General features: G+C 33.8%; 1 protein-coding gene across 1 annotated transcript; it reads left to right on the forward strand.

Moving 5' to 3' along the window:
- Positions 1-1,946: 1,946 nt before the first annotated feature.
- On the forward strand, positions 1,947-12,255 carry LOC128863546 (ethanolaminephosphotransferase 1). The gene is made up of 6 exons (XM_054102761.1): positions 1,947-2,544; positions 2,631-2,776; positions 2,849-2,917; positions 3,582-4,192; positions 4,259-4,439; positions 9,493-12,255. Exons 2-6 carry the CDS (start codon positions 2,705-2,707, stop codon positions 9,796-9,798), a joined length of 1,239 nt encoding a protein of 412 aa, XP_053958736.1. The 5' UTR covers positions 1,947-2,544; positions 2,631-2,704; the 3' UTR covers positions 9,799-12,255.
- The last annotated feature ends 3,068 nt before the right edge of the window (positions 12,256-15,323 follow it).

Here is a 15,323-nt window from a genome sequence, read left to right on the forward strand (position 1 = left end):
CTAAAATACAGTGCGCTCGGGAAAACGTCAACTAATTAAAACCACGAGTGTTGACGTTTAACAAATTGTTGACGTTTATGAATGTAGAAACTTTTAATAAAAAAACATATTGATAGTGTGCTTTAAACGTTTTTATTGACTATAAACTTAAACTAAACATAAACAAATACAAAAAAAGAACAAAAAAGGCTTTCAGCCTAACTAAAACTAAAGGAACGCATTTCAAAAGAGATCACATTTCACATACATACTTATGCATCTAAAAAAAATCGGTTATTTTTTTCTGTTGTTTTTTCCTTTCCAATTTTTTTCTATTCTACATACATAAATATGTATGTACTTAAATATAAGGGGAATACCCGAATTCTGAACTAATTTCATGAAATAAATGTGTGTGTGTGATCAAAACTGTGTATTTTAACTGTTGCTTAATTCAAAATTTTGATTTATTGAAAGTTGATGTTTTAGAGCTTTGTGGTTTGGTTGACGTTTTAGAGTAGACAATGTAAAAAATTAAGGGTTGACGTTTTGGGATGTTGACGTAAACTAGTGTTGACGTTTTCCCGAGTGCACTGTATGTTTGTATCCGAAAACAACATAAATTCAATTCCTCATCTCTGGGTCTATGCAAACCTGTTTTCTTGATGAAAAAAAGTGTTCTTTTAATTTCATTTATTTCAATTGATTTTAGGGGAAATCTACAAATAGTATAAGAAATTGGAAATGCCCATCTGTGCCTGCGCATTTGGATTTATATTTTTTATCCGTCGTCAATACCCCCGCACTTTCTTTAGTGTTCAACTGGGAGGTTTCAACGATATCGAAATGTAGTTCATAATTACATCGTACAAAAACCCGGAGTTATGATAAATCGGACTACTAATATGATTTCTATAAATACCTCGACTTCAGTGCCATCTAGTGGCTTTAAACAAACTCGAAATGTTTGTTACAAAAATTATTTTCATATAATTAATATTATATATATTACAAATATGTCCTAAAATCGAGCCATTCATAATATCTCGTCTACAGTGCCTCATTATCTCAATACCTCAATATCTCGTCTACAGTGCCTCATTACAATTTTGGTCTTTTTCATTTATATATAAGATTTTAAAGATGTAATCAGATATATCATTGAAAGTGCTTCTAAAAATGTTTACTCTCCCAGGTAAACACCCAGAAAGGAGTTAAAAAGTTTTTTCAATTTTTCTGCAATCAATTTCCAAAAAGAAAGTCACACCGATTAGTTGCTGATTATAAAAAAAAAAAAAAAAAAAAGGAACAAAACAAACTCAGAACACTTTTTTGAAAATTATTTGCCGCAGTTTTTCAGCTTCGCAAGCACGTTTCCTTGCCGACAACTTAAGGGTTAATTTTTCAATGAAAGTTCAATTATGCAAAATTTTGAATTTGACTTTTGTAGTGTTTGTTAAGCGTTTGATCCTAATTTAACTCGAAAGCAGGTTAACTTGTGCCTATTGCATCGCTACTTATTACGAATTATTATTTAATTTATTTATAGTATATGAAATATAATTATAAATAATTACATTACGGGAATAAAGCAACTAGCTACTGGGGCTATCGGTCTATTACGAACTATTATTATTTTCGCAGGTTGACAAAATAAACCGGTTTATATTTATCGCATCAATAGGTTTTTATATTAATACATTAAATGATTAATTCAGAAATTTTATTAGATTACACTTTTCCACTTAAAGATTAGAGCATAATTTCATATTTTTTATCATCATTTTTATCGTCATTTCATATTTTTGTTTAGACAAAGTACAAAACAATAATTTATCAGCCTATGATTCATGAATCAACTTTCAATAAGCAGTTTTAAGTGCACTGTTGTTTTCACACTCTTCTTAATTTTGACAGCTCTCAATGGCGCCTCTCTCTTCAATCTCTGCCGCACAAATTCACGCGAAATGTCAAAAATCGCCGCGTTGCGAGTTGCTTTGCAAGGCAAACAGCAAACGACAAACGACAAACAACAATTGATTTGTACTCATTTGTTGAGAAGTTTAGCGGGCGATGATATTTTGGTGAAAAGTGCTCGAATTGTGGCGGGGTGTGTTACGTACGCATTTTTTCTTATTAATTAGATGAATTAAATTGTCAACAAATCCGGTTTTCCTACAACTCGAAAACAACATTTAACAGCCATCGATTGCGAAATGTGAAAATAAATGAAATCGTTTGAAAATAAGTGAAAAAATTGTAACTTCAGTGAAAAAAAAAAATACAGATTCCTTTCCCAGCTTTAGTGCATGCGTGTGTGTGTGCCCATTTTCAGCTAACCCCTCATACCTGCTGAGCATTGTCGTTCCATAAAATTGTACATCACTAGTATCTAACGCATCTTTATGAGCTGGTTGATTGCACTAAACCGCCAATTAATTGCGTGTGGGCATTAAGAGCTTGTAACAACAACCGGACAAGGGATATGTGCTGCTATCGCGATTTAAATTTCATTTAATTGAATTTGCTTAGTTTTGGGACTTGGGCGGGATATAAAGCAAACCTGTGAGAAATTTCTAAACGCTTCCATATTAAAATTATAATCAACAATTCGTTTTTATACCCGCTTATACATTTTAAACATTACTTAGTCCGATAAACTCCCACCACAACGCTATTACCATACATACATACATACATCAATCACCTATAGGCCCAACGAAAAATGACGTTCCAACAATTGTTGCATTATAAATACCTAACGAAGGAGCAGCTCAATGGCTTTGATAATTACAAGGTGAGCAATGTTCTGCATACAAATGAATAAGTTTTGTTTTTGTAAAACTATATATTAATTAAATGTTTACAGTACAGCGCACGAGATACCTCTCCTCTCAGCGTTTATGTTATGCACCCATTCTGGAATTGGATTGTCAAGGTAAATAAAATACTCCATGTAAGGAAACTAACTTTATTCACGACTTTTCTGACTCATTGGGGGTGCACTTGACCACCTCTGCACAAAAATTCGCAATTACAAAATTATAAGTGTGGCAAAAATATAATATATAAAAGGCTTAGGTTGATATGCTTCTATTAGGAAAATCAATAATTGTAAACAAGCCTGTTGGTGGACAATAACCGTGTAGACATGGCAGTGTCATGTGACTGGCAAATATTAAAATAATATATACACATATTGTGCACTGCTGCGCTGTTACAAGTGGAGGGAAAATATTTTAATTTGAATAGATTTTTTTTTTCTAAGGATGGTTTATGCTCAGTGAGCCGAAGCTTATACGGCTGTGTTGAAAGAAACAATAGAGTTTCTTTTTGGATTTTTTTGCACTGTTATCTTGTTTTTTATATATATGTACTTATTTAACACATGCATGTCGGGGTGTAGGCACATAGATACTTACATATGCACATTCAGTATTTAACAACATTATGCACCACATGTCGATTATTGACATTGACTTCTCTATTGTTATTATAATTAGTATATTATTATAATTAGTACATTATTATGTTAGTATGTAACACATCTACAAAATTTATCGTATTCTTTCTATTTCGTGTCTGCACTCAATCAACCACAGTTCTTTCCACGCTGGCTTGCCCCAAATGTTATGACTTTTCTTGGCTTCCTTTGTACGGTGTTGAATTTCCTGCTCCTATCCTATTATGATTGGAATTTCTTCGCAAGCTCTGGTCTACCAAACACTACACCCATACCCTCATGGGTGTGGCTAAGCTGTGCAATAAATATATTCTTAGCCTACACATTGGATGGTATTGATGGGAAACAGGCGCGTCGTATTGGCTTGTCCGGTCCGCTGGGTGAACTCTTCGATCACGGGCTGGACTCTTATACAGCTGTGCTGATACCTACATGTTTGTATAGCATTTTCGGACGCAGTCCTGTTTACTCAGTGGCGCCCATACGCATGTACTATGTATGTTGGATGGTGTTTTTGAATTTCTACATTTCTCATTGGGAAAAGTATAATACGGGCGTACTGTATCTACCATGGGGCTATGATTTGAGCATGTGGGGATCCACTGCTATGTATCTGTTGACGTGGTGGTTCGGTTTTGATTTTTGGCAGCGCGCGCTACCATTGGGCATCACTCTGGGACATATGATGGAATTCGTTTTGCATATTAGCGCGATGGCCAATACACCGATGGTGGCCATAAATGTATATAAGTAAGTTTTTAATTTTGCTATACTCTGATAGTGAAACTCTAATTCAAGCAATTTAATCATTTACAGCTCATATGTGCAGCGTACTGGCAAAATGCGTGGTTTCAAGGAAGCGATCCGACCAATATGGCCTCTCTTATCGTTCATTATCATAATGCTGTTGTGGCCGTTTATCTCGCCAAACGACATAATGGAAAAGGATCCACGCATAATGTTCATGCTGAGTGGCACAATTTTTTCGAACGTTAGTGTAAGTATTGTGAATCAATGTGATTGTAGCGGAAATATCAACAAGTGGTTGCTCTCAGGTGGTAGTCTTAGTTCACCGCTTTACTGTACGTATGTGATAATTACTCACTGGCAAATCCACTGGTTGTCTTTGCGTCATGAAATGAATATTTTGATAGTAGACCTTAGTAATTTTTGTACACAGCATTCTCGCGATAACAAGAACTAATTAAAACAAAGGCGGTACCCTTTTGCTTACGATTGTTGAAATATAATGGGGAAAAGTATCTTCTTCATTTCTCGCTTTTATAAATTTTGATATATTAGTAACGGCAAGGGTTACGATCGGTAGTAAATTTCTCAAATATATTTTTGTGTTAGGGTACTCCATTAATATTTTATTGAATTCAATGATTAGGATCTCATTTTAAAGGGAAAGGCCACACATGCGCGCAAATAATAGTCACGTTGTACAAATTCAGTTCATCTTAAAACAAAAATGTTTAAAAAGCCAAAAATATTGTGTCAGGTCAATCACAGATGGTTCAAAGCGCCATGCAATGCCTAGAAGGCTGCACAAAAACCTCTGGCAAGGACAAAATCTTCGACTTTGATTAGTATACCGGTTATTTGGCATTTTTGGCAGGAAAAAATTCGCAGCTGCTTAAAGTGACTTAACAGTAATTTGACGTATGCAACCGAATGGATGTTGCACTGAAAGCTTTTTTTTTAACTATTCGGACAGTAAACTGTGCATTATTTTCCCGCATAATATATCAATAAAATAATGAACAGACTTAAAAAATAAAAATAAGTAATTGGCGCGTACATTTCTGTTAGGTGTTTGGCCGGGCTCCTCCTTCTATTTGTGGCGTGCGGCTTTATGTTGCCGACTCCGAACGGCAAATGTTTTTTATGAGGAGCTTTTTGATGGCAGAAATACACTCGGAGGTTTGCCATTACCTGCCGAGGGGCGACCGCTATTAGAAAATACTTTTTCAGTCACTTGGTGTTGCATGCACAGAGTTTCGAACCCACGCACTCCCGAATGGTAGTCACGTTCGGCTACGGCGGCCACCGTAAATAGATTTCATCAATGGCTACATCAAAAATAAATGGCGGAAGCCTTCTAAATTCATTTGTAACTTTTGCAATTAGAGGAACTTAAATGAAAAGCTGTTGAATTTTTTTTTTGGCGTGTACACATCAGAGAACTGCACCGGCTCAGTGTAAAACATTCATACGCTTCACTTGAACAAAAAAACAGGCCTTTGCGTTCAAACGATCGAACTTGTTCAAATAAGTTATTGTCATTGTTTATTTCAGCTCAATCAAATCATGTGCTGCGTTTTAGCTCTCCGATGTTATCACCAATCGCCTTCATAGCAGCCGTTTCGGGTATTTGCTCGTTCGGCTATACATTCATTTTTTTGAGCAAGAATAAAAGGGCTATAGAGCCAAATGAGCCGGTTTGAACACGTATGATCCCGCATGAGTTTTTGCTTGTAACTAACGATAGCAAAGTAAAAGCAAAATTTTAAAGCAAAAACACTATATTTTCATATTTGTTTTTTTTCTTAAAACTTATAATAAAAAACGAAAGAAAATAATGTAAATAAGGAAACATTGCTGAAACCAACTAATCCTTTCAAATACGAAACCCAATTTACAGCGTACATTGTACGCCAACGCTCGTTTGCTCGAACATGTGCTATTTACAATAATGACAATTACTTCTTTGAACAAGTTTGATCGTTTGAACGCAAAGGCCGATGCTAATTTCATTCAATTCTGCTTTTTGTTTAATGATTAGATTTGAGCCGAAGACATTGGATCATACGTGTTGACTGAGCTGAACTACGCGTTCGCCTGCATGAGCTGACTGCACTTGACCAAATATTTTGGTTCAATTGACTGAATGTGAGCAAGAAATTTAGCGTATGAACAACTCAAGAAAACAGTGAGCCATGCAGGTCTCTGGTACACATACGTAAATGAATGTATCTATTTATAATAATTTGTATGCTAAGGATGAACTATACAAATTTTAAAAATTAATTTTCCTAGTATTTATAGATTTTCACGTTACAGAGCTTTCGAAGCTTACTGTTTTCGTTATGCAGCAGACAAAGTGAAATTAAAGTATTCACATAATGCAGGGTTCGTGTTATCGTGAGTGCACTGTATAACATTTTGCCACTATCGGATGTTTTGTGCATTATATTGTGCCATTATTTTATCAGACCAACGATAACAATTACAATTCTACACTCGACTTCATTCACATTCATTCAAGGGCTATTTTTTATTTTTATTTTTGTTTCGCTTTCATCCACATTTTATATGTGTACGTGGCCAAATCACATGGATTAACCACGCTTTGGCCAATAAAATGAGCAGGTGTGCGGAAAAGTAGGACCAAATATTCGGCCTTTATTTCGATTACTCTGGTGTGAGTATATATGGAATATCCGATAAACTCCGAAATAGTTTTGTGGCAAAAATACTTTATGACACAATGTAGGTAGTCATTATATCTACATACATATGCACACATGTGTATAAATACAATTTACTTTGCCTACAGAATTTAGTTCTAATTTCATAGACTAAGTGGCTGATATGTTATCACTATCACGGGTCTGAGCCTATCAATAATGATTGACTTTACCACTTGTATTTACATTAGAGCGTCTGCGAATGCCTGTGAAGATTAGTTACTATTTTCATTGTATATATATACAAACATATTAGGTGAAGTAAAAAGTTTTGTGGCTCTTTTGCTAGATATTTTTAGTGAGTGATATTTTACTGATATCTAACGACTTGTTGCGTATTGAATCGGGCGATAATGTACCGAATACAGTAACCCATGCAGCAGCAAAGCGGAGGTTTCAACAATTTTGTTTTTGTAATATGGACGTGGAAGATGAGGCACCTGCTAGGTCTGCCGCCGAAGGCATCGTCCAGGATGTGAAGATTAGCAGAAGTTGTTTATCTACATCGGCCCATTCCAACAGGGATCCAAGAATTTTTGGCATTGTTGTCAATTCTTCTAAAAATTGGTTTATTTGTAGGCTTGAGTATAATAAGAAGTAAAAAGTGAAGCAGTTAGTACATGCACAAAAATTATGATTTATTCAAAGTTGGAAATTTTTGGTAGAGTTTTTTTTAAAGATAAATATCTTCGGACTTTTTTTTTACATTTTTATAACTTTTTTTATTTTGAAAAACTAAATTTTTTTTCAAAATTTGTTTCATTATTATCTGAGAATATGCTTAATCATCTCTGAAAATTTTATAGTAAAATTCTCATACATTTTCGAGCTATATGCAAATACGACAGTGTACTAGTGAGAATACGATGTACCTGCTTACTAACGTACGTAGCCACGCTTCCATTGATTTGCAAACGGACGTAATACAGGAGTAAGAATGCTAGCACAGATTTTTCCCTGGTTAGCTCTTCGCATTTGAATGTAACTCGAAATGTTATTCATTTTATTTTATGTTTAGTGATCCATCCTAACCTTATATTTATTAGTGCTAGTCACAATAGGTTACAATCTGCATGATACAAAGGTTTTTGTTATGAATTATGAATTAAAATTATGTTGTTGTTGTTGTAGCAGCATAAACATTCCCCATATTTACCAACTGGGAATGCTGCTGGAGTGACAGTTCTTGGCCGGATATAAATCCGGTTCGTTTCGGTAATGTAGAACCGACTGTCGTGGAAACGAATTAAAATATGTCTTTAGTGCTAATATATCTCTGAAGTTCCCATTTAAATGTGTTCATGCTAATTATAGACACTAAATCTGAAAACAAATATAAAATTGGCAGGAATGACTGAGCATAGTCTAAGCTATTATATTAACAAAAACAAGAAAAAATCTTAGGGGAGGTGTTTTTCAAATAAAAAAAAATTTGTTTTCCCAAAAAATTTGAACAAAAAAGTATATTTTTTTTAATTTATAATTTTTTTAATATATTTTATCCTAAACATTTTTTTAAATACATTTTATCCTAAACATTTTTTCGAAATAAATTTTACCCTAAATATTTTGTTTTAAGGATATTGTATTGTATCCCAAACATTTATTTTTAAACTAGGCATTTTTTTTAATGTATTTTATCCTAAATATATTTTATCCTGAACATTTTTTTAAATACATATATTTATCTTAAACATTTTTTTAAATACAATATATTTTATCCGGACAATTTCTTTTTAATATATTTTATCGTAAAATTTGTTTTTTAAATTTATTTTATCTTAAAAATGTTTTTTAAATAAATTTTATTCTAAACTTTTTTTTAAATATATTTTGTCCTAAAAATTTATTTTTAAACTAAGCATGTTTTTAATATATTTTATCCAAAACATTTTTTTTAATAATTTTATCCTAAATTTTTGTTTTAAATATTTTTTATCCTACACATTTTTTTTAAATATGTAATATTTTATCCTAAAAAATTAAATCAAAAATTTTAAAGCGAACCGAAGATATTTCAATTAATATGTATCAAAATTTTCAGCATTGAATAAATCCCAAAATTGTTAAATTTTTTTAGTTTACTTCTATTACTCGTATGCCTAAGCTTTTAAATAAATCAGTTTTTAAAAGTATTGACGACAATTGGAGGTATTGGATTACTTAATTTCATCGTTACGAAATAAAGTGAAGATGCGTTGAAAACTTTTTACCTAACCTAATATAATATACCATTAAAAGAAGCGGAACGCTGTATTATGTAAAAACCACGACCACCACATTCATAGACTCGAACAGTACTATTCATTTATTGGGTTAGTCATACCATTAACGAGGTTGTCGGCATTGCACTGCGCATTGAGTAGAGATAACGAAGGCAGACAACACACCTTAGTTGCGGGTGTGACTGCGATTAGATTGTGGGTTTGTGTGGGTTTTACTTGAAGCTGAGATGATAAGAATTACTTTAATTAGTTAACTTCGAATTATACCTTTAACAGCGCACATATTTAAAATTATACCCATCTGTAAGCTATTAACTAAAGAACAAAACCTTTCTTTCTTTCTCCCCAACAGTGTCGTCTGATCGTGGCACAAATGTCCAATACACGCTGTGAATGCTTTCATTATATGACTCCCATCTTTCTGATCTTCGTTGGAATCGGCTTATGGATACCGCTGCTCGAACGCCTAATGCTCTATATGCTGTTCATCGTTACAACACTAACACATTGGCATTACGGCACAAATGTGGTAAATGAAATGTGCGAGCACTTCAATCGTATCTGCTTTAGTGTGAATATGCGCGAACGAGCGGTACGCAATGCCCATGCGACAGATAGTGAAGATGTGCGTTTGCGTGATATGGAGAAGACCGACTAAGAAAAGAGCAGAACCAAAAAACAAACAAAAAGACAAATGTGCTTATTCAAATGAAATGCATGGTGATTTTCTATATATTTTTACAATTAGGCGCCAACAAACAAAACAAAGGAGGCTGGCCATCGTTTTCTGATTTTTATTTTGAAGTCAAGTTTACCGTAATTATGCGTTGGTTTAATCGTATTTGTCGGTATTTCGATGAAATGACATGTAACGAGCTCCTTGTGAATGACATTAACATGTAATTGGATAGACAATTTAGTGCTTAGTAGCTGGTATGTGATTTGAGCTCTCTCTCTTTATTCCAATGTCTCTCTTAATTTTTGTGCATTTACAAACCGCTGCATTGCCATTTAAGTGTATATTTCTGAAATACTCTAATGAATTCAAGCTCTCTAAAGAAAATCAACTGAAATCAATTCAACTTACTAAAATTTATATTTAGTAAAAGTAGGCATTTAAATCATTACTTTTAAATTAAAACAAATTCCTTATGCGGGTGAATTGGCTATATATAACCCTGTTTGAAAAAAAAAAAAAAAAAAAAAAAAATGGTGGCTAAGTATTAAAACTCTTGGCAGCTCAATTTCGTAAATTATTATTTTTTAAATTCTATGTTTAAATTAAAAATTATTTTTCAAGTAATAAAAAATTAAATAATAAGCTTGTCAACAGTTATCTCATTTTTATGTGCTTTAGTGTAGTCTTTTTTTTTTCAAATGCTTGTATTTCAAATCAAAGCAAAGTAGGTGCTGAAATGGTATATATTTTTCAATCTAAATGCAGTCTAATTATTTCCAAATTCATAGATTAATTATAAAAATGCTTACCGTCACTGATGTGCGTGCAATTTTGTAAAAAAAAATAATAATTTAGAAACATTTTAAAGACAAGTTTGTGTTGATCATATCACATATACATATATATAGATATGTATGGGTATATCTAAGAAAGGCTCACTTCTTTTTTAACTAGAAGTACAGTGTACACTAATGTGCAAAATAATTTTATGCATTTCAATTTTACTCTTACTGAAACATTTTACCATTGCTTCGAGCAATTCACATCATTCTCTCTACGCGCTCATCACTACACTTCACTTGCCATAAACTCACGCATTATTTTATATACATCACATTTAAGTATCATTAAGTTCATAGTATTTATTGTATGTATTATTTTATTTCCAATTAATTTATTTAAATGAAGTTATGTAACGATTTACCTAAAACCGCTTGAACCTCTTAATTTTGTGTTTATTTGTATATGGTGTGAATTTAAAGTAATATAATTAGCTGAAAGTATAAATTAAATGTATAAATGAAATGTGTATTTATAATTCCCTTTTGTGCTCGTGCAAATGTTGAATTCACGCTCTATAATGTACGCTTTAATTTAGTTAAAATTAATTAGCTTCCGAATATTGTGTATTAGCATACATACACAGACACGTCTTCTCAAAGGAAACAAAAATAAAAGAAAATAAACGAAGAAAAGAAAAATATCAAGTGTTTTAGACTGAAACAAGTTGAAAAACTTAAAATGAATTAAGCCATTAGCTAAAATTATATTGAGTATTAGTTAATCATATCATTTGAAGTTTTTAAGAAATGGATTTTACGTAAATATAGAGTTTTGTTAGTAGAATACGGCTTATAATAAATGTATATATACGAGTACCCAGCTCAATGCTTACACAAGGCGTCTAAGATGATTTTTGCTCGCTAATAAGAATACGAGTGGTATGTCGTCTCAAAGCTTAGGAAAGCGCAAAGGCGTTGATTAAAATTAATTAAAACTTATTTAGTGCGTATTCGGTTTTAATTGAGTTAATTTAGTAAATAATTGAAAAAAATCTCGGTTTTAGTTGACTAATTTAATAAATAATTTTAAAAAATTTAGCTTTAGTTGAGTTAATTTAATAAATAATTAAAAAAAATTCAGTTTTAGTTGACTAATATAATAAAAAATAAAAAATTCACAAATAAGCTCTTCATTAATTTTCATACCTACATAAAAATAGTAGTCACTCCCTTTTATGAAGTGTTGCAAAATGCAATCGTGCAATTCATATTTTATAACCTCAAATTCAAAAAATAATTACAGCCACGATTTTGTTTGAAGAAAGTCCGCCTTCCAAAAAAAGAATTTTTATTGAGGGATCTAAATAATTGTGTAAAAACACATTTGTTTATTCTTCAAACGTTGTAAAATACAGTGCAAATTCATTTAATATAAAAAAACGTGCAATAGTGAACTAAAGCAGCAGAAAAGGCAAGCAACATAAAACAAAAACAAAAGCCGCAATTAAATGAAATTTAGTTTAAAGGCGTAAAATAGAAAAAATGTTAATGAGTACTATACAATATACACATATACATACATATGTACATGATAATAGACAGAGGACTACATAAATATGTACATTTACACAAATTCAAGATATTAAAAAATATACTTCATGAAAACAAGTTCGAGTAGTTGGTTAATTTTTGTAAACAATACTTAAAGGTGTCCTAAAAAATTCACACCATTCTGTGTGGAATACTATTGTGGCAAACGTTCTTGCTTGAGACTGCCATGTGTTACGGCCCGTAGGAAGATAGGTTGGTGGAATAGTTGCCTGGCACTCCCGAAGTAGCACTAAAGCGCCGTTTTGATACCATTTTGGGATTCCAACGGGCAGGTATCTACAACCAACCAATGCTGTTGATGCTACGGAGAAGGTTAATGGGCTTAAGGTTGGAGCACTGCCCCAGGCTACACTATAGGACGAAATGGATATTGTTTTTCAGATCTGAAACTATTGTTAAGTAAAAATAAAAATCGTTTTTCCTAATCCAAGTTGATTAAGTGTGCAAAATCTTATGGTTTCAGATCTAAAGTCCCTCACAATTTAGGTTTGCCCACATTGCCGCATTTCGTAGGGAACAAAAATTGAAATATTGGGTGGGCCAAATAAGACCTACTAATGTTAGGCACAAATAACTTTTTTATTTCTTGACATATTTATTTTTCTCTTTTTGTAGGTTATAATTAAATTGTTGGAAATTTATTATGGAACCCTACAGTACAACACAACGCGTTAAAACTATCGTTTTTCTATTCTGACACAATTAGCCACACAAATTTATTTTTTAAATAATGTTTTGATGTCGGATGAAGCGCATTTCCATTTAAATAGTTATGTCAACCAACAAAACTGTAGATTGTGGAGCTCTGAAAATCAAAGGGCAACACACCAACATCAGTTGCACCCATCTAAATGTACTGTTGGTGCGGTGTTATGGTCACTAGAGTTATCGGTCCATATTTCTTCGAAAATGAGAATGAAACGCCGGAATCGATTACAGGAGCTTCTTACAGAACATTGATTGAAAACTTTTTGCGGCCAATGGCGGAGCAGTATACTAATTTGTGTTTTCAACAAGATGGAGCAGCTGCGCATACTGCTAGGCAGTAGTCTTTAGTCATTAGTAGGTCTTATTTGGCCCACCCTGTATAAACTAAAAAATATATATTTTTTCTACAAATACGCATTTCCGATTCCGACCGACTAAGATGGCTGGGTCATATAAGAAGAATGGATGGTACAAGGGCGCAGCAGAAAATTGGAGAAGCTAGAGCGTTCAAGACTAGAGCAAGAGGAATACCGAGAACAAGATGGGCCGACGAACTAGAGGAGGACATCCATAAACTCGGGATAAGGAATTGGAAAAAAGTTGCAAGCGTTCGAGATGTATGGAGGTCCACTTGCAGCAGGCCAAAGCGCACAAAGAGCTGTGGTGCGAAAAGATGATGATGACTTTCTTCCTTTGTAATTGTAAATTGTTCGGGTCTAGATCTGTTTTCTCAGCAACCGCCCAAGTGCTACTAGACATCAAATATGTAGCTATAAAGTTCGCACGAACTCATATTTATTAGCCTTTTTGAAAACATTAAAGTAACCACTTTTTGAGTGAAAGTTCACGAAATTGTAATTAAAAATATCTATGTATGGGACATTGCAATTCAATTATATGAGAAAAAACAATAACGTAGAAAGAAAACAAGAAATTTCATTACCATCTCCTAATTATTATACAAAATTATAATTTGAGATGTACGATACCGTAGTTCAATTACCTTTCCCCCAATTTGTTCAGATCTACCAGCTGCAGCAGCAACGCAGCAGCAATTTTTTGTCATCCACAAATTTATGCATACAGTTGCGGGCATAAAAAAGCGGACAAGTGTAAGCTTAGGGTAGTTTGTAGGGTCTTGCGGTTTTTCCTAAATGATATGTGGAATGGGGTTTGCTTCAACGTAGTGAAAGTGAAACTATGCGAAACTAACGATTGTGTTAATCGTACTACGGATGAAATTCATCAGGTGGATAATATCTAAATTTGATATATTTGTAAGCGAGGCTAAACATGAGAGCCAAGAAGCTCTAAGACTTAGCTACGCGAGATCAAGTCAGCTGCTGAAAAAGGGATTCCCAGTAATATGAATAATGAAAAACTTCACCGCATGGATGTCCAACGAACAATGTCTGGAACACGCACCCACTAAATTTGAGAGCTGCGGGCTTGCTAGTCTTAAAAGTTCGCTCGAGTGTTTCCGATGCGCACGTTTCCGGATGGATCTCGAGAGCTCAGTTTATCCGAGACCCATTGTTCCTGGAGCAGATCGCAGGTAGTCAAGGAAGCCCCATTCCTTTAATTTCGAGAGAAAACCAGCAGCCCCCTGCAAAGTTTCTGTGACTAAGTACCCATATGACTTTAATTTCAAAGTACTCGTGTGGGGTTGAAAGGGAAATAAGACATTTTTCGCCTACTTGTGCATCATTTACAAGCTCAGGGCCTCAATTACTGCTTGGCTGCTGAAGTAAATGTTTTTTTACTGAAAGTTGTTGCAGAAGCGAGCAGTCAATCTACTGCTTTTCTGATTGCGGCTACCTCCGCTTGGAAGCTTGATGGACAGCTACGCGCAAAATACATATCTGCCAACTTCCGTATAGCCGCATGTCTGTCGTGAACAAGACCAGCGGGCCTGTCTCCAAATGTTGCACTTCGACCACTCTTTCTTTGAGGGATATGAATGGAGAATTCTTTGCCTAAAACTAGCGAGGGTGTGGTGCATTGAACAGTACCCATGTTTGTTACGATACTGCATAGACGGGCTTGTCAATCTGATTCTGGTACGTGCAGTGTCAGTTTTGCGTACGACATCTACGGATACCAGATTCAGCGCTAGAGTAGGAGTGCTTCGAAGCACACCACTGATTCCAGGCAGAATTTTGAACTCCTGACCGCTTCTTAATTGGCGTTGGCAACTCCAGCGAGTTTTACCAGTCGGGGACTCATCCCTAGCTAAAAATTTGCCGAAGATTTTTTTCAGAAAATCTTTTTTTAATAAAATTTTTAAATGATTAAGTAAAAAAATTACCCGAGCATTCGTATTTAAAACAATAACGTAGAAAAGAGTAACTGTTTTTGCTGTCCGAACTTTTATGCTCGTAACTGTGTCGCAGGTGTGCACAA

This window comes from Anastrepha ludens, chromosome 5, assembly GCF_028408465.1.
Source record: "Anastrepha ludens isolate Willacy chromosome 5, idAnaLude1.1, whole genome shotgun sequence".
Taxonomy (NCBI): domain Eukaryota; kingdom Metazoa; phylum Arthropoda; class Insecta; order Diptera; family Tephritidae; genus Anastrepha; species Anastrepha ludens.